The following is a 17,516-nucleotide window of genomic DNA, read 5'->3' as shown; positions in this document are numbered from 1 at the left end:
AAGTACATGAAGGTCATAAAGCTCAAAGACTTGGTCACAGAACCAGTATGTACGAGCCAGTATTTGAACCCATGACATCTGACTTTAACGTCCAAGATTCTCTACACTTTTGAAGTTACCTCCAAGGCAACTAAAGATGGACAATGCAATTCTAATGGATAGAGCACTACTACTGAAGTCAGAAACCCTGACTGACTGACTTGATTTTACCACTTACCAGTACTTGAACCAATTATTTGTTCTGTCTCTCAGCCTGAGTAGTGGCGACTGTTGCCAGCCTACCCAGAACACACTCACTCCTTACTACTTCCTCCATCCTAACAGAATCCACAGTTTTGCTCTGTATCCATGCCTCCCTCACATGAATATGTGCTTCAAGGAAAGCTAACCCCATCCACAGCTCCAAGGGTGGTCCTGAATTAGTCTAGGCCATTTTTTCTGGGTGGTGAGGTGATATTCTATGTATACAGCATACAGTGAATAACAGATAAACTAATAATAAACTAATATATAACATTAAAATTTCATGAGGGAGAGGAATTTAGGAAGTAAATGTCTAAAAGACTCCTTCGGCAAACAATAATGAAAAACGGTTGAAAAATAATAATCTGAAAAGCCAAAGCGGGTAACCACATCTGATTACCACAGTGAATTTTTGGGGGGCCTAACTTAATTTAATGTGAGGCCCTTACTATTCAGGAACAGCTGTGGAAAGCTAGCAACACCCCCTCCTGAATGTGAATGAGAGGATGAAACCTCTGTCACAACCAGCAGCTATAGAATGACCAAGAGGAAAGCCAGCTTTAGGGTGAAGTTGTCACCTTAGATGGCAAAGCAGAGATGGACAAAAACTGGAGTCCTGAATGACATTCTTCACTTACTGGCTTAACCAGTCCTTACGTCTGCCCTACCTCTGGATCTGTGCTGCTGTTCTCTACCTTTCCTTTTAGTTTAAATCACTTGAAGTTGAGTTTCTGTTACTTGAAGCCAAAGGCTCTCTTTCCTAATCACTACAAGGGAAATGTCACAGGATTCTTGGGACTATTAAGATAAGTGAAAGCATCTAGTACAGTCCCTGGCCAAATGTGGTTCTTAATAAATGTTTGATAAAATAATTTGAAGCCATCTGGGCCAGGATCTAGGAACTACTATACTGATTAATTTTAGAAAAAGCTGTACTCTTCATTTTCAAGAGTGCTAATTTTATGGAACAGATTTTTTTGTAGGGGAGGTAGAAATAGAGGGTTAAACATAATAGGGTCCTTAAGTCTATATGATGCTGGTAATCCAGATCCGGTTTTTTGGCATCTTTTCTATTTCTGAAAAATTCTCACCCATGTTTTCTCCATGTGTAGTCTGCAGACCACTCATGTGAAAATCACCTGAGGTCCCTGTTAAAAGCACAAATTAATCCCTAAATTCAAAGTAATGAGTCAGATTATCTGTGGGTGGGGCTAAAAATCTACATTTTATAAGCTTTCTAGAAGCCTCTAATGTACACTGTTATACTTTCTATAATTAAAACTTAACATGCATGTCATTCTATAATAAATTTAAATTCTTTGGGCTTACTTTTCATATAATACTTCTATGGTGATTCAAAAACAGAAATGGCTTAATTGTGCTATATTTTGATTACTTCTTTACATATTTGTGAGGGTTTTTTTAAGTTCGGGGGAAACTGTTTGGGGTTTTTTTTTTTCAGCTTTACTGAGTTAAAATTGACAAATAAAATTGTAAGATACTTAAAGTGTCCATCTTGATGATTTGCTGTACCTATAAAAGTCAAAAGATTCCTCCCATCTAGTAAATAACACATCCATCACTCTCACTTATGTGTATATATATATTCCACATGCTTGTTACTGTCCTCGTGTTCTCCATTCAAATCCCTTCTTCATCTCTGTGCTCAAATCAAATCCAATTTCCCCATCCACTCTTCGATCATTCAGTTGGAAATGATCAATTAGATTTATAATTATTAAATAATTTCTTATTCTGTATCTTTTCCTTTACCTAGAAATGTTAACTTAATAGTTAGACCTCAATAAATATTTATTATTTGCTTCTAAATATCTTCTCATTGTATTTACATTAATGATATATATGCTTATTGTTTTTTGCAAATTAATGTACAAATGCATATAATTTCAGTATAATGATTTTAAAGAGTAACTGCCAACTGGAGAATTTTATACATCCCTTTCCTGTTTTACATTTTAAGTTGTGTTTTATATCTAAAATATATAAAGACAAATCATGGACTAAAAATTCTTTATTTTTTTAAGCAAGCAACAACAAAATCTCAATGTCATTAGTTCCTTCCAACATGGAAAAGAAAAAAACATTTGAACTAGAACTCAGGCAACAGCTCTGCCAACGTCCAGCTGTCCACTTTGGGGCTCAGTTTCTGGTAAAGAAGAAAAGACTAAATTGATCAGTTTCTGACATTTCTTCTGCTCTACAGTGTTGTCAAACAAATAGAGCAAAGGCAAAGAAGAAAATAAAGATGGGTAGATAACTCTTAGGAGAGCTTAGGGTTTCATCTGTTTGCACTCTTATTCTGCTAAAAAAAATACAAGTTGCTGGCTAATTTTTCACACATAATAAAATCACAAACACAAGGCTCACTGAATGAATGAGCACAAGCAGGCATGCTTATGTGTAGCTAGTATCAGCTTGCATGCAAAAGCAAAACACAATGGAAATGCATGACAATTAGTGGGTATGTATGTGCAGACTACATTTTGAGTGCTTTATGAATCATCCACAAATGCTCAGAAGTGAGTGTTAAGTGCAATTATGAAGCCAGATGACAAGAGTTTTTTTTTCCTACCAGTTTTCTCAATTGCCACTTGAATCGGTTTGGCTGGCTCTGTTATGCCTTGGAAATGATGTCAATACAATCTGAGACTGCTGCTAGGGAGCACAAAACATTATGGGTCCTATATAAACAATGGCTTTTTATCTTTCTTTTTCATCTGACAATTGGATTTTTGACTCTATTTCTTTTTTTAAGATTGGATTACTGGAGCCCAATAATATTACCCTTCATTTATACTCAATAGGATAACCAATCAAAAAAATAAAAAATTCAAACTAAATATTTCTGGTTTACACATGCCAAATAATTAGTATGTCTAAGCTCATCAGTTGTGGGTTTCTTAGATACAACATTGATATAATTCTAAACCTAAACCAATGTAATTCCCAATAAAAATTCCTTCCCAAACTTAATTTCTTGCCAAAAAATTTTTAAATAGCTTTTGATTACCTTGAAGCTGGAAATAAAAGTATTTTTCTGTGCACTTTTAAGAGTCTGATTGACCCATTCAATAATAATTGCATCATTTACTTTTTCACCCTCTCCAAGATCTGATAACACATTCAACGTGTACCTGTAACAGAAAAGATGCATACTGAAGACTGAAAGGGTTGAAATTTGCTCTTAAATCATTTATATCAATATTTAGATAAATATTTAAGAAATATTTCAGTTCCAATAAATATTTCTCATTTTAGCCAGGCATTTGCACTTGGCTACATTCCAAAGTTACAAAGCTCATAATCAGAAACAAAAACTGCTATGGGGTATTAAAAAAAAAAAATTAAAACAACTCTCTACAGAGCAGTTTCTCAGAGACACTAATAAAACTATGTTTCTGGAGATTTACCTACTTTTAAAATAAAGTATAATTTACAAAAAATATATTATCAAAAAACCAAATCATTTAAAAATTAATATATTTTGCATTGTATCTTTCTTCTGTGTTTACCATTCAAAAATAGCTAAAATTTTAGTGCAAATGACTTGTTGAAGGACACATTGAAGGACACAGACAGTGATGCCACAAACAGATCGGCCTTTACCTTCTCATCAGCTGCCATACCAACGCCAGAGTAAGTGTTGAGTTCCCTTCATTTAAGTCCTGCCCAGCAATGCCAACCAAGGAGAATTTGGCCTCATTCTTCCCAAGTTCCACTGCATAGTTACAGTTTTCAATCTATAAATAGTAAGTAGAAGCTTTAGTATGAAAACTATTTTTAAAGCATGTGTCCTGCATATGCCAGCCTAGTTCAGTCATCTGAAAAATAATTATGACGACACCATAAATTTATGACAATTTCAGAATTTCATTTTGTAATAACCAGTGAAATTAAGGAGATAACTATTCCCATTTTATAGTTGAACATATCAAAGCACTGAGGGGTTAATCTACATAGAGAAACAACTGGCCAGAAAGTTTAAAGATGCTCTGTTAAAGTCTTGACTGTCCAAGATTACACAGCTTATGAGTGTCAAATCTGTGACTGAAAACCTAGGTTTTCTGCATTCCATCAACAGAGGTAATAAATATTGTTTTGTCTAAATTTAAAGTTAAAGAATAGAGAAGAAATTGTCTCATTAAGAATCTAACGTCATCTCCAGTATTCTGTATTTGGATCTCACTCACCCTCTGAAATTCAGCTTTTAGCCAGTTTTCTTCAACAAAGGCTTAACCTTAATGTGCCAGCTGTATCCCTTGTTAGAACTCAGTCATGGTGACTTCATAATGCTTATGGGCAGTCATCTTCTTATACTTAGCATTTTACGTACTTTCTTTTGCCAAACATAGCATTAAGCTCCTTTAAAGGGCAAAAACTATAAAGTGTACAAATCTACATCATACTTTCCCCACCCCTAGCCCAGGACCCAGCACAGTGCCCTGCCTCCAGTAAGAATCTGATAAATGAACACCAAGTAAATTATTTATCTAGCTAACTACTTTTTTCTAGTGATTTAAGTACAATTAAAAAAATTTTTTATCTATCCTGGTCTCTGTAGAGGTTTACTATCTCCAGTCATCTAGTACTATAATTTTTTATCTCACAATACATACTTATATATATTTTTTACCTTTCCCCCAGTGAAATTGGAAGATCTCATAATCTTATTTCATTACTAGTAAAAATGCTTATTAAATATTATTTAGAATAAAGTAAACATTTAGTTAAGAAAAATTATAAATTCGTGTCTCCTGATTTTTCTTCCCAAGTTAGTTAAAGCTTCATTACAAAACAATTAAACTTGAAATACAAAGATACACTTTTTTGTAAGAATAAGAAAATATTCCTAGGAAAGGTGAGAAAAAGACTACACAATAACAATTTATACAAATTAATGGGTACTATTCTTTAAAAAGGAGAATCCAAATTCCCAAAGGTCAGCTTGTTACAAATAAAAATGCAAGAAGATACTTTGAACCTGCTGTAATACCTGCCTGGTTCCCTTAATAAGTTAAATGAAATTTTTGATATGTATTCATTTTTTTTAAATGCATGGAGATAATATTCCAAAATTCTTTCTCTTTCCTAGCAGTCATTTTATAGATTTAGCCTTTCAAAAGAAATATATGTTATAGAAATGCACATAATTTAAAAAGTAGATAGACCCCTCATTTATGGAAAATAGCATCAGAGCTCTGATTATGTAACAGTGTGAACAGGAGAGAGAAATCCAGCATGTTTTCCACTGGCACTCATTTCAGTGAAGGGCCATCTGTTTTATGGTTAGTTTAACCAAAATTCCTGAGGGTGAATAATGGGGAGAAAGGAGCTGAGGGTTACTGGTCTAGAGGGCTAAGATGTGGATGTGACCAGCAGTGAAAGAGAAAGTGGAAATGGATGCTGGTCTAAGGCAAAACATGTATTTTACTTTTTAAAGGTTTTTGGCAAAACACTTCTAAGATCTGGAGAGGTACCAAACTAGAGAAGAAGAAAAAATTAGGTTCTTAGAGGTAAGCCATGTTTATGGTAGTACTTAACATTCTAAACAAGGATCCACTCCCTGAGGATGTAAATATAGAAATTTAAGAGCATCAGGCTGAGAACTGAGCCTTGGAAATTGCTGGGCTAAAAAAGTTGAAGACCCTGTGAAAGGTAAGAATGAATACAAAGCAAGAAGTTGGAGAGTGCCATCTCAAAGAATTAATAGAAGAAATTATTACCAAGCACTTCAAATGCTTTGGACAAAAGTGAAGCTTAGATCATTTGGCAAATGAGAAAAAAAATTACATAATGGAATACGGGGTTTCAAGTGAAAAGAAATACTGAAGAGATAGTGAAGAAAGACTATTCAAGTGGTGCAGCTTTTATCAACTTCACAAATGAAGCAAAGTGAGGTCTGCTGACAAATGCCTAAAGTCTGTAAAATAAGTCCTGGAATGGATACTGTGTCATGAAAGTACTGCTTCTTTATTTTTTCAATACTGTGAACTTATTTCAGACCTTGTGTTTCATTCTATAAATAGCTAGTATTTATTGAGAGGAAGCATTCTACATGTGATTTATTTGAGATGTCTTATAATTAACATTAAAAATTCCAGGTATAATGAATGAGTGGTTCAATTCTGTTTTCCTGTTATATTTGGCTTTAAAAACTTATGTGAAATTGGTTAGCAAAATTTCCTGAATTCTACTCCCATGAGAATTATAGGCAAATCAAATAAAATTTAAAATGTAGACAGTCCAACCACTAGAAATACTGAACACTATTAATATATATAAACCTCTTATAATTACATTATCCATTTAATTACTTTTACTACTGTGTCTTTCCTTTTTGTCTTTTAAAAAATAGGATTTTAAAAAAATTACAAAGTCTATAAATACTCATTCACTCTAGAGATCTGGAGGAAGAAGCCCTTTTTGAATGCATGTCTGTATGTATGTACTTTACACAAATTAGATTCATATGTATATACGTAATTTTGTATCCTACTCATTTCCATGTCATTATTACTAAAACACTGTTTTTAATGGTATACTTTACTTCATTTTATGGGTGTATCCTAATTTATTAACTCTTTATTGAACAGTTGTTTTCTTCTTTTTTTTTTTCTCTATAAACATTGCTATGATAAGCACTTTGGCAAACAGCTTCTTGTCTTTCTGATTATTTCATCAGGATATAAGTGAAATTATTAAGTCAAAGGACTTTTTGAAGATTATGGATATGTATTACCAAAATGATTCAAGAAAGGTTGTACAGATGAACACTTCCTTGGACACTAGATGCAGTACAATCCAATTGCTTCAAATTGCTTATTTTAAATTGGATTTCTTTATTGTGGGTGAAAAGTTTTTCGTGTGTGTATTATCCATCATTATTTCTTTCTCTGTGAGTTGTTCACTCATGTTATCCACTTGCCCACTTTGTTATTACAATTTTAGTAATGACAATTGAGTTGCAGTAATTGATTCCTATGAACTATTTATATGTTAAGATGTTAACCATCTGCTGTATTTGTTGCAAATATGTGTCCAAGTTTACTGGCTTTGTTTGCTTTTTAATTTTATGGTGTTTATTTTTAAATACAGAAATTTTAAATTTATATGTAATGTACTGTATCAATTTTTTCCACTGTAACTTCTTTATCATTCTAAGAGTAGATAATCATTCACTTCTATTTTCTTAATGTTTTATTTATTTCATTTAACCCTTTAAGTCTTTACTTTTATTCCACTGGAATTTACTTTGGTCGATGCTATATGGTGAAGATTACTTTTTTCCCTAACAAGATAGTTAACCAGTTGTTCTGGCATCATTTTTTGGATGATACTTCCTTTCTCTATTGAATTTAGTAAGCACCTTGCCATTTATTAAGTTCTTATATTTTAGTATAGGTTCTGGGCTACTCCATTCCATTCCATTCCATTCTTACATATGTATTAAACTATTTCAATTATTTTAGCTTTATAATAAGCTTTTATATATTTTCTAACAACTCCTCCCTCAATATTCTCAGAAAATGTTCTTGATGATTTAGGCCTATTTCTTTCCTTTTCCAATGAACTTTAGAATCACTTTATAAATCCCATCCCCAACACATACATATACATGCCCACATATACACAAAAGGAGACATTATATTGCTAACTGAAAGTATTTTCCACCTATAAGCTAAGTTGCAAAAATTTAATGTCTTTATAATATTTAGTCTTTCTATCCAGGAATATGGTTGTATTTCCATGTATTCCATTAGAGATAGTTTTTAAGTCAAGAGACTGCAGGTTAATTTCGTAACAGTCATACTGATATTACAGCAATTTGTGTCCATTAATTTGTATTATATATTTAAATTATTCACATCATTTTAAATGAAAGGATGAAGTTAAATGAAAGGATAAAAATTTAAAAGTCATACATACTTTTACTTTAGAAAGCAAATGAACCTGATACAGAAGGTAGAAAGGAAAAGCTGAATATTAAAGCGCCAATTCAACAGAACAAGCACAAACACCACCACCACCACAGATCCACTACTGGAGGAAAAACACTGGAGACAATACTTTCTTTACCATTCATCTGCCAGATATTCTCCCACCAACTGTGATCAAGTCACTGCCCTGCTCAAAAATGTTCAATGGCTTCCCATTGCTTACAGTTTAAAACCCAAACTCCTTAATCTGACATTCAGGCTCTCAACAGCTGGCTCCAACCAAGATGTTAAGCATTCATACTCACTTCTTACTATCAGAATCCCCTGCTATAGCCCAACTACTCTTCCTAATCCTCAGCCCCTTCTCCAGTCTCCTACTGACAAAATTCGACCCATTTCTCAGAGTATAACTCAAAAATCCACTTCCTGCATCAAGTCTCTTTTGGTAAGTGCAGCCTATGGCTTTTTCTTCCTTTGAACTCAGGATATTCACTTTTGCATACAGAGTGTATTATAGTTATTTGCACATGTATCTTATCATTTCTGGGTTTCGTAAGGACCAACTCCATGCCTGTACTATTTTATATTTTGCATTGCACTCTACGGGTCATAGGTAATCAATAAATATCTGTTGAAAAATATTAATGAATAACCAGTAAAGATCTGGCAAGTTCTGGTGATTATAAAATAGGAATTCATTTAAGATGCATCTCAAAGAACATTAAGTACTACAACTCGCTAAACATAAAAACATTTATATAAAGTGTCTGACTGGGAGGACTGCCTTTATCTTTCCAAACATTTATTTAAGCTCACTGGTAAAAAGGCTTTATTAAGCTTAACACATTTTGGTTTGAATCATAATTGTGGGGACAGACCACGCTTTAATAAGCTTTACGAAACTCTAAATTCTCTGTTTTATATCAAAACAATAACAACATATCCATGGTCATTAGTTCATTCACCTTCTTCATGTTCCCTCCAAGAGCAGGATAAGGAGGTCTGTTGACATGGCTCCAGTTGACTGGCACGCGGATCATTTCGTAGAGCTGAAAGATGACTAGAGCATCTGCAAGGTCACTAGACAGGAGGAAAGAAAATGAAGAAGGAGGAAATGCTGGTACTATCTGATTTTATTAAGCACACCGGAGATGGGCTGATGTCTTTAAAAATACTACCAGGTCATTTAATGTTTAAAGAGTCATAGTCAGAACAAATCATTTGACCCAGAACTTCTAATCTAGAAATTAGTCCAGGTTTTTTTTAAATAAATATTTACAAAACTATATGTACAAGGAGATTCACTGCCACAGTATTTACAAACTTGGAAACAATTTAATGCCTGGCACTAGAGGCTGTTAAATAAACTATTCATAGCATGGACTCCTGGGCCACCATAAGACATAATAAGGTAGATCTCTATGTACTGACATGAAAAGCTTTACATGACACATTATGTTTAAAAAAGCAAGTGGCAGAATACTGCATACAGTTTATTCTTTATCAAAAATATTTTCAAAATTCATATTTAAATACCTCTGTGTGCTATGGGCTGTAAATAGCAATTTTACCTCTGGGCAGGAAAAAAAAAAAGGAATATGGCAGCGGTAGGAAGGGATTATCATGTTTTACTTTGTTCTACATACTTACTTCCTGAAGCTTGTACAGTGAGAATCAGTTCCTGAATCACTTATGGATTATGACTTTTAAAACTTAAAAAAAAATTACATAAAAATCACAACAGCTACTCAGTAGGAAGCTGTTCATGTTAAGTAGTGGAGGTTATGAGGAAGGAATTTATGGGCAAGTAGGAGTTCTTGTGAAGTAAGAACACTACTTCTTTGGATTCAGGAAAACACGTCCTCCTGAGGCGCTCAAGGTATGTCTACTGAGTATGTTTTCAATTCTATATGCCACGGACATAAAGCAGCAGCAACTCATTTTTAAACTGCTAGCTCAGTGATGAATTACGTGGCTTTTATCTCCCAACAGCTTACTCACTGAGTTATGTTTTGCTAATGGTTCATAGGAAAGTTACTTTGCATCTCTGAGCACACACCATATGGCCATGAAGGGGGCTGGGCCCTGTGCTGAGTGATGGAGGGAGAAAGTCTATTATGAAGGAAATCAAGAGCTAAGTTATCTATAAGCACATGGAGAATTTTGTATGAAAAATCACTGAAGTAGCTGTATAGGTTCTGGAGTCTCATCTCTTTTATGAATTTTTCTTTTTACTTAAAAGGAATTCATTCTTATTTGTATGTAGTATGGTGTTATTAGTCATTGTTTGCGAATAAGGAAACTGAGGCCCAGAACTGAAATGATTTTCAGAGAATTCAAGATGTGTTCCAGAACCAGCTTGTCATAGAAAAAAATCTAGGACTAGTAGTTCTTAAAACATATTTAATAACTTGTTGAGAGGAGAGAATTTTCAGTTAAAATCAATCTATTCTAGTGCTTTGCTTTGGTTTGGGTTTGGTTTGGTATCTGTAGGTGGGGAGAGAAAATCACTTACAGGTGGGTTTAGGAATATAAACACACAAACACATAGTTCTGGTGCCAACTAGACCTCTGGCTACTGTTTTTCTATATTCCGATGGTTCTTTTTAAGGTGATGTTACTTTTGAGAATCTTCTGAATTCCCTTTGCCTCTCAAAAAATTACATATGCCCAGAAGCCCTGTGCTGGCAGCTCAGAATCTGTATAACTATAAACAATCTTTAGCTTAAAAGTTTGGTCAATTCTTCTCCACCGTCAACCACAGAGAACTCTAGTGTTCCTGGCATTTATGAAGTTACCATGAAGTTTCAACAAATCTTAATCCCCTGGTCTTATATTTTACTTCTTAATTAAAAAAAGAAAATAAATGCTCATTGTAAAACAAAAAACATATTTAAGTTACTAAGATTAAAAATAAAAGTCTCATTACCCTCCTTTCCAGGTTGTATACAGTTTGGGATTCATCCCTCCAGATTTTTAAAATATTCATATACAAATATATATAGACTCAATTTTAAAATAAAAATGAGATCATAGTAGTCCTATTATTATTTTTGTCTCAATTATATATTACAAACATTCTTTCAGATTAGTCCCTAAAGATCTAACCCCTCTTTTCCCTCCAGCATTTGAGTCCTTTACTTCCCTGCTACTGTAGCAGAAGTTCCAGTCTAAATGACATAAACTTACTCTTGTCATCTGGCTGGAATTTACACACTCCTGTTAAAAATTTTATCAAATTCAAGTCTATCACATCAAAGCTAGTTACCACAGAAAGGCAATACTGGTTTTAAAGACTATTTTGAATATACACCAAGAAGCAGAAATTAGTGCATCATAAATCCTCAGTTAGCCAATGAACTTGGTCTTTTATGGCACTTATCTGCAGCTCATAGTGAAATAATAATTTAGTGTTCATTAAGGAATTTCTTTGGTGTGTAAATTATTAATAGGTTTAGTTAATTACACCTTTTTCCTAAAAATATATACAATTAGCTGAAGTTGAGTTCTTCTGCATTTTTTAAGGCATGCTGGTAGATCCTATAATAAAGAGAGAAAGGAGGTTTCCTCTCATCCGCACCTAGAAAGACACATTGTTAACACTACCAGAGAGCACAGGAAATGATTTGGTAAAGTATTTTCTCGGTCCTACCAATGTTGACAATGTGTTGTCATTTTTAAAAAAGAAAGAATAAAATAAATTACAAGTACTCAGGGAAACCAAGTTATTTCTACAAATTAGAAAAAATATGCAGAACAAATTGTGGGACAATTGAAGTTTCTGGCAAAAATAAATAGGATGTGAATTATAATGAAAAATACTGATAAAATGATAAGAGCAATTTATAAAATATTGTTCTAATCTGTTGAAGTAGAAATTATTATTTTCTTGATTAGTAATTATAAAAAAGCAAGATGGATTATCTTTACTAAAGTTGTTTTTTTAGATCATCAAAAATTATAACTAATATTATCACAGTCCTACCTTTTTAAATAATACTCTTTTTCCCCCTTTGGGCAGTTGATGGGCAACTTAACCTTATGGTGCTGTGGCTTAGATTTTTATTATTTATTTATTTATTTATTTTTATTTGTTTATTTATTTTTTGTATACATATTTTGTTGTTGTTGTTGAAGTATAGTCAGTTTAAAATGCTGTATCAATTTCTGGTGTACACCATAATGCTTCAGTCATACATGAACATACATATATTTGTTTTCATATTCTTTTTCACCATAAGTAACTACAAGATATTGAATATAGTTCCCTATGCTATACAGTATGAACTTGTTGTTTATCTATTATATATATATATATATTAGTTAGTATCTGCAACTCTCAAACTCTAAATTTATCCCTTCCCACCTGCTTCCCCCTACCAGTAACCATAAGTTTGTTTTCTATGTCTGTGAGTCTGTTTCTGTTTTGTAAATAAGTCGTTTGTCTTTTTTTTAAATTCCACCTGTAAATGATACCATATGGTATTTTTCTTTCTCTGTCTGACTTACATCATTTACAGTGACAATCTCCAGGTCTATCCATGTTGCTGCAAATGGCATTATTTTATTATTTTTATGGCTGAGTAGTATTCCATTGTATAAATACACCACAACTTCTTTATTGAGTTATCTATCGATGGACAAATACTTTTCTTTTAAAATCCACTGTATGGCTAATTCCCATTATTCTGAAACTCTAAATGACGGCTAAAATTCTTGAGATTTTTAGAAAATGTTCTCATGTAAACATACATACAGTTTGAAACAAAGTTGGACCCTGGCCATAAAGCTGAAACACATAAAATATTTACCTGTACAAATGATTAATATATGGGTTGACTCCCAAGGAATTCATCCAGTTCCGAAATGTCCTCTCTTCCTTGCTCTCTCCTAGAGTAGAAATAAGTTCACACTGATGATTCAGGAAAAAAGGAATCAAGAACTATATTTTAAGCCATTCTGACAGGTATAGACTGGCCATACATACCGTGGATCCTGTGATACTATATATAGTCTTTTTAGGGGGGAAAAAAACTTCTTATTGCCAAAGTCCTTTTTCTCCCTGTCTAGAAAGCCTCCATTTGCTTTCTAAATTTCTCCATCTAGAATCCCTTACTTGATGCCTGTTAATTACTGAGCCATGGGGTTTCTCTGTTCAGAAAAGTAACAGATAAACTTCTTTAAGAGTCATATCTGCATATGATTCTATGCAAAAGGACTGGCTAAAAATCAATAAAGCACAGTCTTTTAGCAGTCAGAGTAGCATTAGCACATTAAACAGAAATAGAAAAGTGGTACCTTTCCCAATGCAGTGTCTCTAAATTTGTACAGATGATGATTTTACACAGGAAAGTTTCTGAGCACACAAACCTACATTTTAATGATGCCAAACAGCAATGAAGGGGAGAAGGGATTACAGGTAACATAAAAACAAGCAATGAGGGGACATAACTATTTTACAGGCTTCCTGAGTTATTTTAGATGGTCACTACTGAAAATACATATAGGGCACGGCCCCCATACAGAGTGTTATGAAAAAGACACATTTCATCATAGTAAGTCACCAGACCTCAAAGATCACCTCAAGGAGAAACTATTGCAGGCACTATTATTTAACCTGTGGTACCCACCCTTCCCAAGCATTCCCTTCATAGCTGTGCTCATCCCATCTATAAGGACAATGTGGCTATCGTGTGCTGCCAAGTGGGCAGAGAGAGATGTGGGCTCTCTTTGCCACGACTGCTTTCCAGTCATCCCTTGGCCTGCAGATAGTCCTAAGTGACTCTCTGTAATATTATTATTTGTTTTTCAGCAAAGTTAGGAGTGGAATGGCCTTGCCCATATCTAATCACCATACTCTTGAAAAATTGAAACATTTATACCTCATCACTTCTAGGCCACTGCAAAGGCCAGGTCACTGTCTAGACTTTAGCTTATGTGGGATCCCCAGGGTAATTTGGCACATAAATCTGTAAACCACCTGAGCTCCAGGGGTCCATTCCCATGGAGCCATCCCTCAGTCATCTTCAGACTGAGTGCCACAGATAGTGTCAACCTGCACGCCCAGAACAGAAATCCAAACCTTGTAAAACCTGAAAGATTCGGTTTTTTGTGCCAACTGTTCAGGAAATAATCTGCCCACTGTGTTTTCATGTGGTTTTCAATGCCATTACTGAAAGGCTTTCTCAGAATCTGCTTTAATTCTTGCTCTATTCAATTATATATCCATATAATTTCTTGCTTAAATTTTGCTCCCTCTGGTCCGCATAAAAGCTAACTGACCAGTCTGTTGTATCTGCTCCTACCATTTTATAATATATAACTGATATGAGAAACTTTTTGAAAAGAACAAGATAAACTCCTGGAACCCATGTTTGCCTTGTTTTAGGAGTTATTAAATAGGTGCAAATTAAACATCTGAACTTTCCTGGAAGTGACAAAAATATAACCATACTATGATCAAAAGCTCGATGCATGTGACTTGGGTTTACCTTTTAGTTGTTTCTCTATTATATAATTTTCTTCTAGTAATTAGAGAATTTTTACATTATTTCTATCTAGGAAAATCCAAATTCTGTTTTAAAATTACAAACGTTGATAATGTAACAACAGCTTAACTTTTACTTAAAATAATATCCAATTTCTGCTGAAACTGATGATATATGAATAGTATTTTAAAAGACACTAAACCTGTATTTTGATTGAGTTCTGAAACTATTATAAACTTCAGCATTTTGTATTTCTTCCTGTTGTTCTAAACTAATTATATCATTAATTTTTGACACCTGGAAAGTAAAATAGATTTCATAAGTGAGCATTTATTTATCTAATACCGTTTCAAGTTGTCTTGGTAAATAAATGCTCAAAGCCAGAAGCACTATGCATTTGTGCAAAAGCCATGGTAAAGCATTATAAAAACATATGTATTCCAGATTGGAAATGTCTGGATGTCAGACAACTAAAGCAATCTTAGAAGTAAACTCTTAATTGCTGATATAAAGAGAGAAAGAACTATAAAACATTTTCATTTTGGGGGCCAAACTGATACTGCAATTGATAAAAGTTTCAGAAAGAATGGCAAATATATTAAAAGTAGGCTACCAAGAAGAAATAAAAGGAATTAATGTATACTGAACACTCACTACACGTGCTAAGCGATGTGCTATATGTTTTCCTCTTCCCCACCTGACCATCCATCAGTAAGCACATACTGTATGCTAAACTCATTCGTTCATGAAAGGTCATTTTAATTTGCTCTGTAATTTTTCAGAGTAAGTATTATAAGTCCTGTTTTATATATGAGAAAACCAAGACTCCCAAAGGTCACTCAGTTACTAAATGATGGCATCATGATTTGGACAAAGTCTAATTCCATGGCCTATGTATTTTCTATCACTACAAATGAATTCTGAGATGGTCTCCCTATACGTAGCCCACATGTTTGGCTCAATTTAATATGAAGATTTAATATTTAATTGGGCTTTTAATTTTCTTTAATTCTATACAGATAAAATTCTTTGCCAGTGAGGACATACTAATATATGAATATAGGATGTGATAAAATCAAGCTTCAAATTTCATAAGGATCTACAAAAACAAATCTACAGAGGAAAAAACTCCAATGACAGTCAAAGTAAAATTCACTTTTGGCAGATGTATCAGGACATACATATGTTCTAAATAAAGATAATTGATAAATATTTCCCACAGTACCTTTTATACAAATAAAGTAAATACTAATGGAAATATTTAGCAATCCTATTCACACTGAAAAATTCCAAAAGCATGCTAAACACTAGCAAAAGAATTCAAACGTGACAAATAGGAGAGCGAGCAAGTTGGAAAAGATATCTAGCAAGAATTCAGTGACTATAAAAAGCAGGTCATTTTTAATATGCCACTCTAAACAATGCCTTCTACCATAAGACACAGGGATTTTGAAATTTTCCAGGCTGATAAAAACCTAGCAGTTTTTTTTTTAATTTAATTTTTTAAAAGTTCCAATCTCTCACCCTAAATTTCTTTGCTGAAAAACCAACATTTTTTTAAAATCTATCTTATAGTTATAAAGTGACAAGGACCTTGGAACTGTGGTTGTGGCTGTCAAGGAGAAAATGATGATGAAACTGATTGCTCACTCTGTCTCACTGGGGAAGGGAGTAAGGTGGGTGATGTGAGAAGGAACATGCAGTATCAAGTTCTCCCCACCAAGAATAATCCCCACCTGAGGACTGTCCTCTCCAAACCAAGGTGACTAACGAGAATATGTTAGGAGTGGCCCCTGCCTCTGACAACTGCCACCAGTTTTTACTTTTAGTTCTGATACTAATGTGGGTTTTGGTATGGATGTGAGGGAGAGTGTGAGAATAGAAGAAAAGGAGGAGTCAGACAAGGAGAAAGGACTACATATTGAGGATGTTTTTGTCATTATGACAATTTCATATATCGTAAGCTTCGATGACATTTACTAAATGTAACATGGCTAAATAATACAGAATGATCTATGTTATAGAACCTAATAGATACTTTCAGAGATTACTTGTGATAAAAGGTAAGTTTGTTTATGCACAGCAGAGGGATAAAGGTTTTACATCAAATCATGGAATCCAATTGTCAAAACTGATTTCTAATGTGTTTACAGCTACAATATCCCATCATTATAGAAGGCAAATTAGGCAGAGGGTTTATATAATCAAGTCTTGCCCTGATATTCTAATTAAGTTTTATTTGTTTCTTGCTTTGTCATCATTCATTCTTTAGGCATATTAAGACAGAAAAAAAACACAACATAAACAGTGCAAAAAATAAATATCAACCCAGATAGAAAGAATAAATGGTACTAATAAAAACATTCAGATGAGTATATATAGAGTATAGAAAAGTACTAAATACAGTACCTACATTAGGAGGGGTCAAATCTGCATTTCATGAAGCAAAATAGGAAAGTATTATAAATTATGAGACAGATAACAATAGCCCACACACAAGACAAGTAATGAATATTACAAGTTTTTCCATGTACACTAAAAACATTAAAAGGAGAAAAATATTGGAGTCAAACTGTAGGTTTCAAAGGAGGAGAAAAGCTACAAATAATTATCTTTTTCCAATAGGTAATATTCATTGTCCGTATTGGTGGTGGAATTATGTTATGTGGTCATTTAAGAGAATATTTTAAACGTGTGACAGTTTTCATTAAACCCTTATGGAGAAATGACAGACAGGTAAGATTTAACTCAGCATTCTCTGTTAACCAAAATGAAAAATGACTGTAACGTGAACTTTTCAATGGATGTACATGTCTACACTCAGTAA

At 33.6% G+C, this 17,516-nt stretch overlaps 1 protein-coding gene across 5 annotated transcripts in view; it reads right to left on the bottom strand.

Annotated features, from left to right (window-relative positions):
• PLS1 (plastin 1) overlaps positions 1–17,516 on the bottom strand; it is a 96,895-nt gene that overhangs the window by 3,177 nt on the left and 76,202 nt on the right. For all 5 annotated transcript variants that reach the window (XM_064491798.1, XM_010976820.3, XM_064491804.1 and 2 more), the window contains 4 exons: positions 13,013–13,091; positions 9,167–9,281; positions 3,871–4,004; positions 3,275–3,398 (listed from right to left, as the gene is read on the bottom strand). In XM_064491798.1, the coding sequence (XP_064347868.1) occupies positions 3,275–3,398; positions 3,871–4,004; positions 9,167–9,281; positions 13,013–13,091 (452 nt within the window). The remainder of the gene's footprint in view (positions 1–3,274; positions 3,399–3,870; positions 4,005–9,166; positions 9,282–13,012; positions 13,092–17,516) is intronic.

The sequence above is a fragment of the Camelus dromedarius genome, chromosome 2 (assembly GCF_036321535.1).
Source record: "Camelus dromedarius isolate mCamDro1 chromosome 2, mCamDro1.pat, whole genome shotgun sequence".
Lineage (NCBI taxonomy): Eukaryota > Metazoa > Chordata > Mammalia > Artiodactyla > Camelidae > Camelus > Camelus dromedarius.
Note: the sequence above shows the minus strand (reverse complement) of the source record. Positions and strands in the feature narration are given on the sequence as shown.